This window comes from Natrix helvetica (genome assembly GCF_964273705.1).
Source record: "Natrix helvetica genome assembly, chromosome: 6".
NCBI classification, from domain to species: Eukaryota; Metazoa; Chordata; class Lepidosauria; order Squamata; family Natricidae; genus Natrix; species Natrix helvetica.
The window spans coordinates 58512249-58530204 of NC_138553.1; the positions used below are offsets into that span (position 1 = coordinate 58512249).

The 17956-nt window shown below is 46.7% G+C and overlaps 1 protein-coding gene across 1 annotated transcript in view; it reads left to right on the forward strand.

The window, feature by feature from the left end:
• Positions 1 to 17956, forward strand: part of ZNF277 (zinc finger protein 277) — a 92018-nt gene that overhangs the window by 70819 nt on the left and 3243 nt on the right. The window contains exon 9 of the mRNA XM_081957455.1: positions 2765 to 2861. Coding sequence (XP_081813581.1) covers positions 2765 to 2861 — 97 coding nt within the window. The remainder of the gene's footprint in view (positions 1 to 2764; positions 2862 to 17956) is intronic.

Here is a 17956-nt window from a genome sequence, read left to right on the forward strand (position 1 = left end):
CACAGAGGAGCTGCGGCTCCCTTTATGCTCCCCCTGCCACAGCTTTACTGAGAAGACATTTATGAGAAGAGAAACTTCTCAGGTCCGGCTGCACCCGAGCTGGTGGAGCGCCCGTGCGATTGAAGCAACCACGTGGCTCACCTGCACTGGCTGTCTCCCTGGCGACAGGCAGGTGGTTGCGGGCGTTCCACCACTCAGGTGCAGCCGGACCGGAGAAGTTTCTCTTCTCAGAAATGTCTTCTCAGTGGAGCTGTGGCAGCCTGTCTGTCCCTTTCAGGCGCTTCGACCCCCGGGAGGGAGGGGGCCGGGGGGGGCATAAAGGGAGCCGCAGCTCTTCTGTGAATGGGGGGGGGAGTTCGGCTTCTCTCTGCCATTTAAAAGCTGCAGCAGGGAGAATCCCAACTTTTTTCCTCTCCCTCCATTCAGAGCAGAACTGCTCCAGCCTCACACACACACACGTTGCCCAGTAACCCTAACCTTCACGCTCTTCGCCGTGCTCTCCTCAGCTCCTCGCGACTGCAATAGATGTGCAGAATCAGCTGTGGCGGCTAATGGGGGCTTGGGTTTCCAGCCCCCGCCACTTCTGGATGTCTATTACAGTCGCGAGGAGCCGAGGAGAGCGCAAAGGTTTTTGGTGCTCCGGGAAGCCGCGTGGCTTGGTTTAGCCTCCCTGGACATCGCAGCAGCAGCCCCAAGTGCGCTGATCTCAACACTTTTCGCATCGGGGTGTGCTGCAAGAGAGAGGGAGTGAAGACCTTTTCCGGCCGGTGCAAAGGACTTCCCCGGACTTGCTTTGCTGAGCAGGGGCCCGCACCTCCACCACCAACAATGCGGAAAATGTCTTCACTCCCTCTCTCTTGCAGCACGCCCCGATGCAAAAAACGCCGAGGTTGGTATGCTTGGTGCTGCTGCTGCGACGTCCAGGGAGGCTAAACCAAGGCACGTGCCTCTCCCAGCCACTTTTGTGGCTTCGCATAGTGCCAAGAACCTTCGCGCTCTTCTCCGCGCTCTTCTCGGCTCCTCACAACTGCAATAGACATTCTGAAGCGGCGGGGGCTGGAAATCCAAGGCCCCATTAGCCCCCAAAGCCGCTTCTGGATGTCTATTGCAGTCGCGAGGAGCGCGCGGAGAAGAGCGCGAAGTCCAGTGGAGGCAGGAAGGTTCTTGGCCAGTTGCCGGTTGCCCAGCTGGCACGGCCCCGCGCGCGTCTCCTCCTCCTCTTCCTCTTCATTCCCCAAAGGCACAAGGGATGGGAGGAAAACCACACCTTGGTAAACTTCGCCGGGGAGGGAGGCAGTGAACCAGTGGGGGGGGGCATGCCCTGGAATGCCCCCGTGCTTTGCTGGCGGCTACGCCTCCTAGGCAAGTTCGGGGAGGTCCTAGGAGGCCAGCCGCACCGCACAAGCTACCGCCCGCGAGCAGCGACGGAACGGGCGGGGGAACTAAGCGAGGGGGTGGAGCAGGCGCTCCATGACGAACCTCTTCTAACCAGTTTGGTAGATTTTTGGAACCTCTTTGGTAGAACCGGCAGAAACCCACCCCTGGTCTAACTTAAGGTCACAGGTTAGAAACTGGAAGACTGTGAATTCTATTTCTGTCTTAGCCATGAAAGCCTTGGGCCAGTCACTTAATCTCAGTCCAACTCATTTCATGGGACTGTTGTTGTGAGGAAAATGGGAGGAAGAAGGAATATTACATATGTTTGCCACCTTGAGTTGTTTAAAAACAATAAAGGTGGGATATAAAATAAATAAAAATAAGTAAATACAGAAAGCAGCACTGAGTTCAATGGGAAGCTGGTTCCTTGAAGGGACATTCATATATTGCCTATTTAGGGCATGTCAATTTTTTCAACTTTCAATTTCCAAACATTAGGTGCTCAAAAATTGTGGCATGCCTTGGGGACTGTAAAGATATTTTGGTTACTTTAATATAATTTAGACATGTGTGGTAACTACATAAATATCATAACTTTTTAACATTTTGTTTGTTTTTATGTGTAACTTCTTAAAGCAGCTGATGGATTTAGTTTTAAATAAGCCATGTTTATAACTGCAATATTGGGTTGGCCAAAGACCATAATGGAGTCAGAGTACCATAGTGGCATTATTGCAGTAGATGGAAAAGAGATGGGGGGAGGTGTTGTTTTTTAGTGGGGTAAAACCACACTTAAGTTTAAAAACATTTACTTTGTTTTGCTGCTAAAAATTAACAACTTAAATTTCGGTAACTGCAAAAAAACAACACCACCACATTCTGGGATATGTTCTTTCTTTCTTTCTTTCTTTCTTTCTTTGAAATAAGCAGCATCCAATCATAAGTACCTTTGTCCCATATGGGTGATGTATGCTGTTACAGCTTGTAATAGTTAATAGATGAAATAGTTATCTCATCAAAATGCTGAGACCAAGAACAAGAAGAAAATACCAGTATGCTTGAGAATTGCAAAACTTGCAATGCTACGAAAATAATATATGGGAAAATGTATATATGGCAAAACAACTTAGAGTAGATTAAACCTGCTCAGTGATAACATAAAACTGAGTATCTTCAGGGGTAGGAAGGAGGAACTAAAAGCCAATGGGGACAGGTATGGAAGAGGAGATAGCTTAAGATTGCAGCTGACTGATGGGAGCAGAATTCCACTTTTCTGCTTTTTGCAGGAATAGATGAGTTAAAACAGATTTTGTTTCCATGCCTACAGTTTTTCTAGATAATTCCAAAATGCCAGTTACAGATGGTTCTTTGCATTGTTTCTTTATAGGGACTGGTCTGATTGGGAAGAACATCCTGTTTGTGCAGTCTGTCTCTTCTGTGAAAAGCAAACTGACACCACAGAAAAACTCTATGTTCACATGCAGGTAAGAAGAATGTAGTAATGTATATTTTGGATTATGCATTATAAATTATATATTGTGGGTTTGTTAGGGAGGGTTGTTTTAGCAGGTTCTTTATTATGAATTTCTTTTAGATCCAATTTTCCCCCAAGAGCTTAAAGGAACTTTCATGAGGTTCCCCTTCATTTTATCTACAATAAAAAGTTCGGCTGTGAGATGCACTGGCCCACTGAATTGCCCTGACTAAGGGTAGATCTCCCTTAGTAGTACCTTAGCCATTATAATACATCGGTTGTTTGTTATTTCTTTGTTAGAATTCATTAATTTTAATGGAATTATAGCCTTGAATTTACAGATTAGATGCAGAGCTACTGTATTTTTCAGAGTATAAGACGCACCTTTTTTCCTCAAAAAAGAGGCTGAAAATCTGGGTGCGTCTTATACATCGAATTCAGAATATTTTTGCCTCCCGAAGCCCCGCCCCTTCACCAAAATGTCCGTGCATACCCTTATGGAGGCTTTCAGAGAGCTCCTGGGGGCTGGGAAGGGCAGAAATGAGCAAAAAACGGGCCATTTTTGCCTGCCCCCCAGGCCCCAGCAGCACTCTATAAGCCTCCATAAGGCTATGCATGCAATTTTTTTTGACAAAAAATGGGCCCGTTTTCACAAAAAATGGGCCTTTTCTTTGCTTGTTTTGCCCCCTCCCCCAGGAGCATTCTGCAAGCCCCCCCCCCCCCCCCCCAAGGCTATTCATGCCTTTTGTTTGAAAAAAAAACAGGCCCGTTTTTGCGGTTTGGGGAGGTTTGCAGAGTGCAAAAACTTTTTTTTTCTTTTGGAAAGCTCTTTAGTTAGAGTTGTTGATGAGAATTACATTGATCAAGTGCTGTGCCAGCAGAAACAAAGTCTTAGATGCTGCAGATTGTCAGTGATTTCCTTCTCCAGCATATGGATAAATACACTTGGAAACATCTACCTACCTACTTACTCTCTCTCTCCCTACCTACTGTATTTCCCTCTCTCTCTCTCTCTCTCTCTCTCTCTATCCCTCTATCTACCTACTTACCTACCTACACTCTCTCTCCCTATCTACTGTATTTCTCTCCCCCCCCATTACATATCTACGTACCTACTTTATCTCTCTCTCCCTCCCTCCCTATCTACTGTATTTCTCTATCTCTCTCTATTTCTCTCTCCCTCTCTCTATCCCTTTATCTACCTACCTACCTAACTAACTACTCTCTCTCTCTCCCTACCTACCTACTGTATTCCTCTCTCTTTCTCTCCCTCTCTATTCCTCTGTCTACCTACCTACTTTTTTTTTTAATTTGCCTCTTCAAAACCTTGGTGCGTGTTATGCTCTGAAAAATACAGTACTCATGCTGGAGAAAGGAGGAACACCTTGACTCGAAGTTTCAGGAAATCTATTTTAAATCCTTTAGGAATTTAGGTGAATGCATGGTGGGCTTCAGATTTAGTGGAGAATGATGTGTAGATACTGATGTTGCTGTTGAAGGGCAGCTATGCTTTCCATGAATGTAATGTAGCACTTTTGTTTGCGGTCTGGGATTCCACTTAATTAACATTCCTAATATGTGGACAGGATATATGCTGCAAAGAATATAAGTATACCGCTCCATAAAACCTCCAGTATCAACACATGAGGTTTGTGAGACAGAATCCTAAGAATCAGAATAGAGCTGGAAGGTACCTTGGAGGTCTTCTAGTCAATCCCCTGTTCAAGAAGGAGACCCTATACCATTTTAGTTAGGTGGATGTCTAACTTCCAGTGATGAAGCACCTACAACTTCTCAATGCAGACTCTTTTCACTGTCAGGAAGTTTTTCCTTCATTCCTTGTTGCTTCTCTCCTTGATTACTTTCCATCCATTGTTTCTTGTCTTGCTTTCTGGCTCTTTGGAGAATAAGTTGACCCCCTCTTTGTGGCAGCCCCTCAAATATTGGAATACTGCCATCATGTCACCCATAGCCTTTCTTTTCTCTAGACAGGTCATACCCAATTCCTACAACTGTTCTTCATATGTTTTTTGTCTCCATGCCCTTAAACATCTTAGTTGCTCTTCTTTTTCCAAAGTCTCAACATCTTTTTTGTAATGTGGTGACCAAAACTGGATGCAGTATTACAGGTGTGGTCTTACTAAAGATTTATAAAGTGATACTAATACTTCATGTGATTTTAATTCTATGCCTCTATTTATACAACCCGTGATTATATTAGCTTTTTTGGCTATTGCCGGACACTGCTGACTCATGTTTAAGTGACCATCCATTAGAACCCCAAGGTCCCTCTCACAGTTGCTGTTTTTGAGCCAGCTTTCGTCTAATCTGTACTTGTACCCTTGGTTTTTCCTGCCTAAGTGTGAAAAGCCTTGCTTTTCTCCACATTAAATTTCATGTTGTTGGATAGGACCCATTCAAGTCCATCAATATATTTTTGGATCCCGAGCTTGTCTTCTGGGGTATTGGCTATTCCTGCCAGCTTAGTATAATCTACAAAGTTGATCGCTTCCCCTTCTATTCCCTCATCTAAGTCATTCTTCAAGATATTGCTTTCTCTCTATTGCCTGTTACTTCCTTGCCATCTTCTCTCTTTAATGGATTGACTGTTTCCTTGACTTTTTTCTAGTTATTTATATGTTGAAAGAAACTTTTTTTATTGTCTTTGACTTTAGTTGCAAGTCTTTGTTCATTCTGAGCCTTTGCTTTCCTGATTTCATCTTTGCAGATTCTCCAAAGTTGGTGGAGACAGCAGCCATGCAAGGGTTACCTCTGTCAGTATCCAATATGACTGAGTCTACAAAGTGACGTCATAGCACCTGAGGTGTTTCCTTCCGCTTTTTAGACTCAGTCGATCTTGGACTGGCTGTGCTAACTGCTCTCTCCTACAACTTTTATCCAAATTGTTTAGTTTGAATTGGCATTTTCTTCCAAATTTCTTGCTACAGTTCTCCCTGCCTCTAATTAGATCTTAGGAAGGCAGGGAAGGGCAGCACAGCGGCGTTTGCACCTTAGTCCCCACGCTGGGCTTCAGGAGACTCCTGAGTGAGGCAGGCCCACGAGGCAACTCCACAGCCTCTATTAACACTGGGTGACCATCTGCCAGCTCCGCAGGACCAAAAAGGGCTCTCTGCCTTTCCCCCATTGCTAACTACCAGCCGTTGGAGGCTGCAGCTCGGAGCGGCAGCGCCTCGCTCGCCTCGCTCGCCTCGCCATTGCCTCACTGCTTCTCAGCCGTTCGGCCGCTGCTGTCGCCAGCACCGCCGTCGCTGCCACTAGTACCACCCCTCACCGCCGCCCTGCTGCCGCCACCGCTGCCACTGCCGGGATCACTGCAGCACCTCCGCCGCCGCCGCCACATCACCAGATGGCGAAACTGCTTGCCGCCAATGCTGCCCCAGAGGCTTCCTGCATTTCAGCGGCCATTTTAATTGGGCAGCAAACCCCCGGTGCCCATTTTGTGGAGTCTCATTGGCCATAAGTACAGGCCATGGTCTCACTTCACGCCCAAGCCCCCCTGGGACCTTCAGGCCCTTCCCCAGGGCCGAGCCCTGCTACAGGCCCTTCGGGCACCAGAGCCTCAAAAAGAAAAGCCACCTCTGAGGCTTCACCATCCTAGCTGGTAGCCAAGGCCCCCAGGCCCAGTCGCAAGGCCTCATCTGACATTCCCCCAGGGGAAGAGGATACATCTTCTCAAGCGCCCCCCAGGAAGGCCAAGCAGAAGTCTAAACATCTGGCCTCCCCTCATCCCTTCCATGTGCAGGAGGTCGTGGAAGCTGGTTCCTGGTTTGTCCAGCCAGCCATCTGTCTTTGGAGAGGAGGAGCGCCCGGCCAGGGATTCAGATCTGTCAGAAGATGAAGGTCTCCCTCCAGACCCTCCTACATTTGTTGGCCTCTTTAAATCAACTGTTTTTCACTCTCTTCTCTTTAAGACCCAAAAGATAGCTGGTATTCCGCCTCCCAAAGCCTCTCAAGGCATCTTAGGGAACAGATCCGGACAAAGCAGATATCACTGACCCACTCTTCGTCCAACCCAAGATGGAGAAGGACATGATACCATCACCCAAGCTATTTCTCGATGTGGTCCAAAATCAGTGGGTATCCCCAGGTACGGGTCCTCTCCCTAGCACTCTGGACAAACGTCTCTACAATGTTGGACCATAACTTTCCAAGGTACCTTCCATTGATCTACTGGTGATGAGTTTGTCTTCCCCCAATGCGGCTTCAATCACCCCTGAGGACGTTCTTCATTCAGAAGACAAGAGGCTTGAACAAACACTCGTTAAGGGGCAAAAAGCCTTGGCACGGGCTGTCTGTGTTAGGGGGGAGTTCCACCCTGAATTAACGAAGCGTGGACAGTGGCTTTCCTTGTAGCATACTTTTGAAGAAGCGAAAATAAACCAGAAACAAGATCTAATAAAAACATTTTTATTATAAAAGAAAGTTAAAAAAAATACAAAACTTGCTAACTGAATTAATTACATCTCTGCAGAGTTATGTGTCTGCCTCCTGGCAGGCAAACGGAAGATCACAAGAGAAAGTTAAGGAATGTGAATGAGCAGGCGCACTAAATCATTTGTCAGATAAGAACTGTGACCTGCACAATAAATCTCAACACAGCTAGCAAACCAATTAACGCAGTGACACCCCTTCTTTTGCTAGTTGGGTTGATAACATCAAATCATCAAATAAGGCACATCTTCTTTCGCAGATACTCATGTTGAGCTGCTGGAAGCAATTTGTTCAGCATGTCAGCAATTTGATCATGTGTAGATACATATTGCAATTTAACAAAACCTTGGTTAACTAATTGCTTTGTGTTTTGATAACGAATGTCAATGTGTCTGGACCTAGAACCTGTGAAATGTGACTCAGAAATATAAACCACCGATTCATTGTCTTCCATCACTGTGATTGGTCGAATCGGACGTGTCCAAATATCTGCGATCAAAGCATCAAACCATGTTAGTGAATTACATGCATCTGAAACACAAGCATATTCAGCTTCAGTAGATGAACAAGAAACAAAACTCTGTTTTCTCACTTGCCAGTAAACAGGACATCCATTCAGGAACATCATGTAACCTGAAGTACTTTTACGTGATTTCTTATCACTTGCCCAATCAGAATCTGCATAACAACATAATTCTGCATAATCAGTATGTGTTGGTTCTAGCAATAACTTCACGTGTTTAGCGTGTTTCAGGTATTTCAATAACTTCTTAACGCATGTCCAATGAAATTGTTTTGCCTTACCTACGTGTCGTGATAAGAGATTAACACTAAGTGCAATGTCGGGTCGGGTCCATCTACTAATGTACAACAGTGAACCAATGACTGAATGATAAAGTGTTTGATCCTCGAACTCAGGACTTAGTTCATGTGTTAAGTTGTGAAAATCTGTTTGCATGGGTGTCTTTGTTGTGTTAGCATCTTTCATGATGCAATGATACAGAATGTGGTCAATTTTGTCCTCTTGTGAAAGACTAAACCCCTTCTGTATTTTGTCAATCTGAACACCTAAGTAAGTGCTAATATGACCTAAAGATTTCAATGTGAAGTATCTCTGCAAACTTTTAGCAAAAATCTCACTCATTTTCTTATTTGGACCAATATAAACAATATCATCAACATAAACAAGAATTATCTCATATGCATTGTTAGATCTTTTTGTGAACACGCATTCATCAGTTTCGGACTTAATAAAGCCCATTGAATTTAGTTTGTCAGTAAGACATAAGTACCACATTAAACCTGACTGTTTCAGACCATAAATACTTTTGTTTAGGAACCAGGTATCCCCTTCTTGCTGTCGGAATCCTGGAGGTCCTCTCACGTAGATCTCTTCATCTAGGTCAGCATATAGATAAGCCGTGTCCACATCAAACTGGAAAACGTCTAAACCAAGAATAGTTGCAGTGGTTAAAGCAATTTTTACACTCTCAGTTCTGACTGTTGGTAAGTAAATGTTTGTGTAGTCCTCAGGATGACATTGAGCGAAACCCTGAGCTACAAGTCTGGCTTTGTACAATGACTCACCATTCGGTTTCTTCTTGATTCTGTAGACCCATCGAGTGCCAATGACCTTTTTGTTTGCTGGAGGTTTTGCAGGTGTAAATACATTAAGTTTCTTTAAATTGTCCATTTCATCCTGCATTGCATCATACCATTTCTCTTGCTCCGAATCAGAAAGCTGCCTGATTTGTGTGAATGTATCAGGAGGAAGTGTAACATTGCAAATCAAAGGCAAGGGTGTTTTTGTCAGTTGCCACAAATATCGCTGTGGAGGGATTCCTTTTGTGACCCTCTTGGAACGTCTCGGAACAACAGTCCATTCTTCTTCTTCTTTGTCCTCGTCCTCACATTCGTTGCTAGCATCAGCATCTGCGGCTTGCGAAGGTTGTGAAGAACTGGTAGAAGGAATATCTGCCTGTGAATCTTGGTCATCAGGCTGCGTGGCATCTGCAACATCATCTCTAGGAAAATAAACTCCAGGATCATTGGAATGAATCCTGGACCAGTCAATATCTTCCTCAAAATTAGCAGATTGAGAAATCACAATTACATGTTTAGGATCAATAAATTTACTCCATTTTGAATTATCATCAATACCCATAAATCTCAGTCTCTTTGCTACTGGACCTCCTTTTCTTCTTTGAGCTGCTAAGGGAATGTTCACCATAGCGTATGAACCAAAAATGTGGAGGTTCTTGAGATCAGGCTTGTAGCCATACATCATGAAGAAAGGAGTCTGATTTATTACACTGCTCCAAGTACGGTTGACAATGTAATTTGCATATTTGATAGCTTCACCCCAGTATATGTTACTGAGATTGGCATCTTCTAGAAGACAACGCATCATGGTTTGTAGAACCCCTTGTCTTCGTTCTGCGACTCCGTTATGAGCCGGTGTATATGGAGCAGATGTCTGATGAAGAATTCCATTCTTACGCATCCAGTCCTGGAAACACTGAGACATGAATTCGGCACCACGGTCACTCTGGATTCTGGCGATGCGAACTTGGTATTGGGTAGAAACAAATGCTGCAACGTCTTTAAAGATCTGAAAGGTCTCAGATTTCTCTCTCATAGGATATACAAACCCATATCTAGAATGATTATCAACAATTGTTAGAAAATACTTTTTACCACCAATTGTTGGTGGAAAAGGACCTACTATGTCAGTGTGTACCAAATCAAAAATGCGTGTTGGCAGGCGTGTAGCGTCTTTGGGAATGGCAGCTGCTTTGGATTTAGCTTTCCTGCAAACCACACAATCCAAAAGCACCTTACACCCCTTTAGATCCAAACCTTTTGCGAACTCCGGCATTTTCCTAAGAACACGGAAACTGGTGTGCCCCAATCTTCTATGCCACTTGTGGATACACCTGGAATACAAAGGTTTACCAGTTAGTAAATTTTCAACATTAACAGTTTCATGAGGAACCTCAGGCTTGCTCTGAGCAACCTGCTTCCTTATTTTCTGTTTGTTGGCTTTAGGAGCCTTTGGTGTAGCAACAGGATCTCTCTCTGAACCAACCCTCTCTGGGCCTGTGCTTTCCCTTTTTGGAGTTTGCATACTTGCCTTTGCTTGCGGTTTAGGCTTTGGCTTTAAGTAATAAACACCACCAATTAGCATGGTTTCAGCAACAATATCTCCATCTTTAACTAGTAACTTGCTTTCTAGAGGTGGTGAACCTGGAACTTTAACACTCTAGACAAGTGACACTGACTAAGCAAATGACTGGTTGCTGAAGGTATGTAATAATGTAATACGGAGCTGGCCAATTATCGTCCTGTCTCCAACCTTCCCTTTCTGGCGAAGGTTGTAGAGAGTGTGGTGGCTTATCAGTTTCCACGACATCTGGAGGAAAATGATTATCTAGACCCGCGCCAGTCCGGCTTCCGCCCTGGTCACAGCACGGAGACGGCCTTGGTCGCGTTGGTGGATGATCTCTGGAGGGCCAGGGATAGGAGTTGTTCCTCTATCCTGGTCCTATTAGACCTCTCGGCGGCTTTTGATACCATCGACCATGGTATCCTGTTGCGCCGACTGGAGGGGTTGGGGGTCGGGGGCACCGTCTTACGGTGGTTCCGCTCCTACCTTTCCGGCCAGATGCAACGTGTGTTGACAGGGGAGCAGAGGTCGACTCTGTACCCCCTTACTTGTGGGGTGCCACAGGGGTCGGTCCTCTCGCCGCTCCTGTTCAACACATATATGAAGCCGCTGGGTGAGATCATCCGTGGCTTCGGGGTGGGATACCATCTGTACGCTGATGATACTCAGCTGTACATTTCCACCCCGAACCACCCCAACGAGGCCGTCGAAATGATGTCCCGGTGTGTGGAAGCCGTACGGGTCTGGATGGATGACAACTGACTCAAGCTCAACCCCTCCAAGACGGAGTGGCTGTGGGTTCCGGCCCCCCGGTTCAACCAGTTAATTCCATATCTGGCCATCAGGGGCGTTCAACTTGCCCCGGTGGAGCGGGCGCGCAATTTGGGCGTCCTCCTTGATGCTCGGCTGTCCATGGATGACCATGTGACAGCCGTGGCAAGGGGGGCGTTCCACCAGGTTCGCCTGGTGCGCCAATTGCGCCCCCTATTGGACCGGGATGCCTTGCGCACAGTCACTCATGCGCTGGTGACGTCTCGCCTGGACTACTGTAACGCTCTCTACATGGGGCTTCCCTTGAAATGCACTCGTAGACTACAGTTGGTCCAGAACGCGGCCGCGCGGGTGATTATCGGGAGTACAAGGTACTCCCATGTGACACCTCTCCTGCGCGAGCTGCACTGGCTCCCTGTGGTCTACTGGGTGCGTTTCAAGGTTTTGATAACGATCTTTAAAGCGCTCCATGGCTCAGGACCTAGCTACTTGCGGGATCGTATCCTGCCCCATACATCCCTGCGACCAATTCGCTCGCACAGAGAGGGACTCCTCCAGGTGCCGTCCACCAGACAATGTCGGGGGGGCGGCGTCTAGGAGTAGAGCCTTCTCTGTCGCGGGCCCAGCCCTGTGGAATGACCTTCCCCCGGATATTAGGATTACCTCCGACCTCCGCGCCTTCCGGATAAAGCTCAAGACGCACCTATTTCAAGTAGCTGGCCTGGCTCAACCATAGTCCGCGCACACTGCTCCTGACGGGTTTTTTTAATTTTTGGTGACTTTTAGACTTTTATAAGGGGATTTTAAATTATGTTTTTAATTTGTCTTTTTATCTTCATACCTCCTCCATGTACACGTGTTTGTTTATTCTTTGTGTGTATTGTCTTTTTCGTTTTTATGTGTTTTATTGTACGCCGCCCCGAGTCCTTCGGGAGAGGGTGCGGCTTAGAAATAAATTTATTATTATTATTATAAACATCAGGGATGAGTGTATCGAGCTCTTCAACATAAACAGTTCCTTTTCCCATGATCTTACAAGGGTGGTTGGAGAAGGAGTACAGTTCTCGAAATTCAGATTCAGGTTCGTGCATCTCTGTGAAAAGTTCCTTTCTGTAGGTAACGTGTAAAGCTGCGCCACTGTCCAAAGTCCACAAAATACGTCTGTCGTACTCTGGATCAGATTGTGGATCGTTGGTTAAGGCCAATGTTGCGAGTGGAGCTTGCAGAGCACCCCTTGGACCACGACGACCTTGTCTTCCGCCTCTACCTCTGCCTCTGGAGTCTGTTCCTCTGGGCTGGTATGTGACGGGAGCTGGAACTCGTTGGGGACAATCCCGGGTGTCATGTCTCATACGGTTGCAGATGTAGCATCTTGGCATCCTTGAAGCGTAGGCTCTTCCTCGGAAGGGACGTCTAGCTGGAGCTCTTGATGCTGGTGGCCCTCGTAAATGTGGTGTGGCTAACATAAGTGATCCTTCTTCAATTAAAAGTCTGCAAACATTATCTACTGTTTGTTGAGCAATAGGCACATGGTTAATCTTTGCAATGGCATCTTTCCATTCATAATTCAATGAGTTAATGATAATGCTGATCATTTGAACAGCATCAATAAAATGGCCTCTTTCTCTCAATTATTTTGTCATTCCTTTCAGTTTGGTCAAATGTCCACCAATTTGTTCATCAGATTTCAACTTCGAACCATGAAACTCAGACATGAGCAAACATGAAGATTCAATTGAAATGGGCCTGTAGCAATCTTCTAAATGGGCCCAAATTTGTTGGGCTGTTGCATTAGGCGGGAAAAAAACTTGCAGTTCAGTTTCCATGGACATTAATAATGTTGTGCAAGCCTTAGTGTCTAAGTCTCTTATTGCAGGAGTCCATGGCTGGGCAGGAGGATTAAACACCATACAATGGGTACCTTCTCTGCGAAGCAAAATTGAAATCTCACTGACCCAGGCTTTATAATTTTGTCCTGACATTTTTAATCTGGACTCAGCAATCAATGGAGGAGCAAAAAAAGCTTGTTGAGGGATGTGCATTTGAAAAGCTTGCTGTTGCCTTGCAGCTGGAGCTGGTTGTTGCACCAGGGGTCGCTGTAATCTAACCTGTGGTTGTTTTGTTACAGCTGGAGCTGGTGTTTGGGCAGCAAAATTAACATGGCTTGCTTGGGTGGCAGGTATCTGCCTTTGCTGCATTAAGTATTGTTGTGCTCCATCTGAGAAGGCACATGCACCATCAATGGATGCTGAAGATTGGGCCTTTGGAGGCATTTGATATTTTGCAGCCTGAATATATGAGTAATCTGCCCTTTGTAGTAAATTATTTCTGCCAGGAGATGGCGTTGCAGCCACATCTCTTGGCTGTAATATTTCTGCCTGCATGGCATGTGGAATTGGAGAACAAAGAAGATCACGTGGCAATTGTGACGTGTGCATATCTCTCTGTTCTGATTTGCCTGACACAATATCGACCAGGGTGTGTGTCTTAGGCTTTGGAGAAGAAGGCAAGATGGCGTTTTCAGAAATTTGAAAGAGAGGAAAACCCTTCTTATTTGCCTCTAGTGCTGCGTAATCTATTTTGGCCTGAAGAAGCTGGCGTTCAAAAAATTATATATGATTACGATAGCTTTCCATAGCTTGCTCAGAAGTTTGGGAAGAACCGTACATATCTCCTTGTGTGTGGGAGTGAAACTCCTGTAGCCGTGAGAGCTTTGGCCTGGCGCCGAGGGTTTCAAAATCAATAAGATTTTGGGAGCATGCATAATCAGAAGGGAGTATCACTGACCTCGGTCTGGATGCCTCATCTTCTGGAGCAGTCCCATCTTGTTGAGATCTGGGTGAGATCTGTCCCACAGCAGATTCTCCATCCAGTCTGGTTGCTGAAGCTATCGGCATTTGAAAGCTTGGAAGCCAGCGTAAAATGCTTTTCGCTTCTCCATCAGAGGGGAGGAAGCCTTTGGAATGTCTTGAAGAAAAATCTCTCTGTTTCTTTTTCTTTTTCTTAGGCATCTTAGGAAATGATTTAATCGTTCCTCAGTCGATTGTAAATCATCTGTCTTAATTAGCCTATACGCTTATCTCTTGGAAGTAACTAACAAGGAAAAGCCATAAATTAAGCAACCATGCTCTTGCTACCATTTGTTAGGGGGAAGTTCCACCCTGAATTAATGAAGCATGGACCGTGACTTTCCTTGTAGCATACTTTTGAAGAAGCGAAAATAAACCCGAAACAAGATCTAATAAAAACATTTTTATTATAAAAGAAAGTAAAAAAAAAAATACAAAACTTGCTAACTGAATTAATTACATCTCTGCAGAGTTATGTGCCTGCCTCCTGGCAGGCAAACGGAAGATCAGAAGAGAAAGTTAAGGAATGTGAATGAGCAGGTGCACTAAATCATTTGTCAGATAAGAACTGTGACCTGCGCAATAAATCTCAACACAGCTAGCAAACCAATTAACGCAGTGACAGTCCGGGCCGCAACATCGGCCTCATTTTTTTAGCAGGTCTACTCTTCTTTGGTTGAGGCAGCTCCAGAAGAGACTCACCCCTAGGGACTCCAGGGCCCGCAGAGACATCAATAAATTGAAAGAATACACGGCAGATGCCTCTCTAGATGCGGCCCGTTTTGCTTCTAAATCTATTGCATCTTCTATTACCACTCACTGACTTCTCTGGCTCAAACAGTGGCAGGCAGGGCTTAGTGGACATTTGTCTCTTCTGTGTACTCCACCAATCTCCTTTTTGGACCTCCACTAGAACCTCTCTTAGTGGAATCTAAGGACAAGCGGAAGGTTCTTCAGGCTGCCACCAAGAAGCAGGAAGGATGGAACCAGTCCTTCTATCACAGGCAGCCCTTTCAAGGGAAGGACGGGGGTTTCTCCAACTCCCGTCCACAACGCCAGGCACCTCGCAGATAGGGAATCTCCATCTCTGGAAGATCAGGCAGGAGTGGACAACGGTTTCCTCCAAGGAAATCTTTCAGAGACAACTCCAATCGTTCATTCAAGAGGCAAAATGACTGCCTGGAGTCCCTCCCAATAGGGGGATGCCTAGCAGCCTTCGCCAATGGTTGGGACGATATCACCAGTGATGCATGGGTCAGGTCCATCATCAGATTCGGCCTAACCTTGAACTTGGTCTCCATCCTTCCGAACCACTTTGTCATGTGCCCGGTCTCCAGGGATCCTCTCAAACGACTCCTGGTGGAGCAGGCTATCCATCACCTGCTCCGCATCTGGGCCATTCAGCCTGTGCCTCCAGACCAGGCAGGACAGGGGTTCTAATCTCATCTCTTTATCGTGCCAAAGTCTTCGGGAGGCGGGAGGGAAATCCTCGATCATCCGATACAGGAGGTTCAAAATGCACTCTCTCCTGTCCATCTTGGAGAGTGTTCACAGAAACAACCTCCTCACGTCAGTGGACCTGATGGAGGCTTACCTCCACGTGCCCATTCACAAAAGACACAGACAGTTCCTGAAGTTTGTCTACGCAGGCAGCCACTTTCAATACAGGGCTCTCCCCTTCGGGCTGTCATCTGCCCCTCGGGTATTCACCAAACTGCTGGCAGTAGTAGCAGACCACCTGCGAGCCAGACCCATTCGGATATTGTGCTACCTGGACGACATTCTCCTTCTGTCCAGGTAGCACACTCAGGTTCTTCACGATCTTCACACCACCATGCAGGTGCTTTAGGAACAGGGTTTCTCCCTAAATTGGGACAAGAGCCATCTAGTGCCCACCGCCCAGCTGGTTCACTTGGGGGCCCTGATAGATTCTGTTCAGGGGAAGGTCTTCCTGTCCCTAGAGCAACAGCTCAGCCTCCGGGACCTGGCCAACCAAGTGAGGAGCAAACAACATGTCCCACTGCTACAACTGTCTCAGTTGCTAGGGAAGATGGTCTCGTGCTTCTCCATCGTTCTGTGGGTCCGTCTCCACAGTTGCTGCCTCCAGTGGTTCCTGTTACCGTATCAGAAGACCAACAGCAACTGCTCTTCGGTGAAGGTCAGGTTGACTCCAGAGGTGATCAACTCTCTAGAGTGGTGGGTGTCCCCGGCCATCTCACAGGGGTCCCTCTTCAGGGAGCCTCAGCATCTCATCGTTACGACCAACGCCAGTCTCAGCAGGTGGGGTGCTCACCTAGACTCTCAGGTGACCCAAGGTCTGTGGTCCAACTCTGACCTAGTTCAAAGCATAAAATGGCTGGAGCTGAGGGCAATCCACCTGGCCCTCCTCCATTTTCGGTCAGTACGCAACTCCCACGTACTGATTCTCACAGATAACACTACGGCCAAGGCGCATGTCAATCGCCAGGGTGGGACGAGGGCTATCTCACTTATGGACTTGGCATTTCGCCTGGGGCTCTGGGCGGAATCCAACCTGCTCTCCCTTCACATATTTCAGGCATCGACAACACACAGGTGAACTGATTAAGTCGCACAACAATCGACCCAGTGGAATGGAGCCTGAACCGCCGCATTTCCAGACAGTTGTCCACAAGGTACGGGTTCTAGTTCTGGATCTCTTCGCAACACAGTCCAACAAACAACTTCCCAGGTACTTCACTCGGTACACGACACCAGGCACGGAAGGGACGGACGCCTTGAGATGCAGATGGCCCCCCGGGCTTCTGTACACCTTCCCTCCCTTCCCCCTGATACAGAGAGTGATACGCAAGATGCTAGAGGAGGAGGCAGAGCTCATTCTCATCGCCCCCCCATTGGCCGCACCGGCCATGGTATGCGGACTTAGTCAATCTATCGGTAGGTCCATCCTGGCATCTCCCCATGCTCAAGTCTCTTCTTCAACAAGGATCCATTCATCACCTCGACCTTGTCTAACCACCTGGAGGCTGAGTGGTCGGCCTTAACAGCGGCAAATCTCTCTGATAAGGTGATTAGGACAATTCAGGCGTCTCGATGCCCCTCTATTAATAGAATTTACGACGCCATTTGGCAAACATTTGCTGCATGGTGCCGCCCTTGAAATATTGCTCCGCTCAAAGCTTCGGTAGCTGACGTCTTAAAATTCTTGCAACTTGGCCTCGACAAAGGACTTTCTCATAAAATTGCGTCTCTATCTTCAGTCCTTACGCTGCATCATTCCGGACCGCTCTCCTTGCACCCGCAAGTCTGACGATTCCTCAGGGGCGCTTCTAACCTCAGCCCTCCGGTCACCTATAGATTCCCTACGTGGGATCTTGCCAAGGTCCTCGACTTCCTCACCAAACCACCATTTGAACCTTTGAGGTCTTCCTCACTACAGCATCTCACGCTGAAGGTGGTCTTTCTAGTCGCCGTCACCTCTGTGAGGCGAGTCTTGGAATTGGCTGCACTGTCCATCAGATCTGACTTGTGCGTGTTCCACTCGGACAGAGTCATCCTTCGGCTCGACCCCACCTTCGTCCCTAAAGTAAATTCAGCCTTCCACAGATCTCAAGAACTGACCCTTCCTAACTTTTGTCCCAATCCAACACACAGGCTCGAACGAAAGTGGCACACATTGGATGTGTGCCATGCCCTCAAGGTCTATATCAGCAGGACGGTTGATTTCAGACGTACTGAGACCCTTTTCATCTCTTTTCACTCCACCAACAAGGGACTAAAAGCCTCATCTTCAATTATAGGATGCTGGATCAGGTCTTCCATCTTGAAAGCATATCAAGCTCATCACTTCACTCCACCATCTAACATCACAGCACATTCAACTGGCAG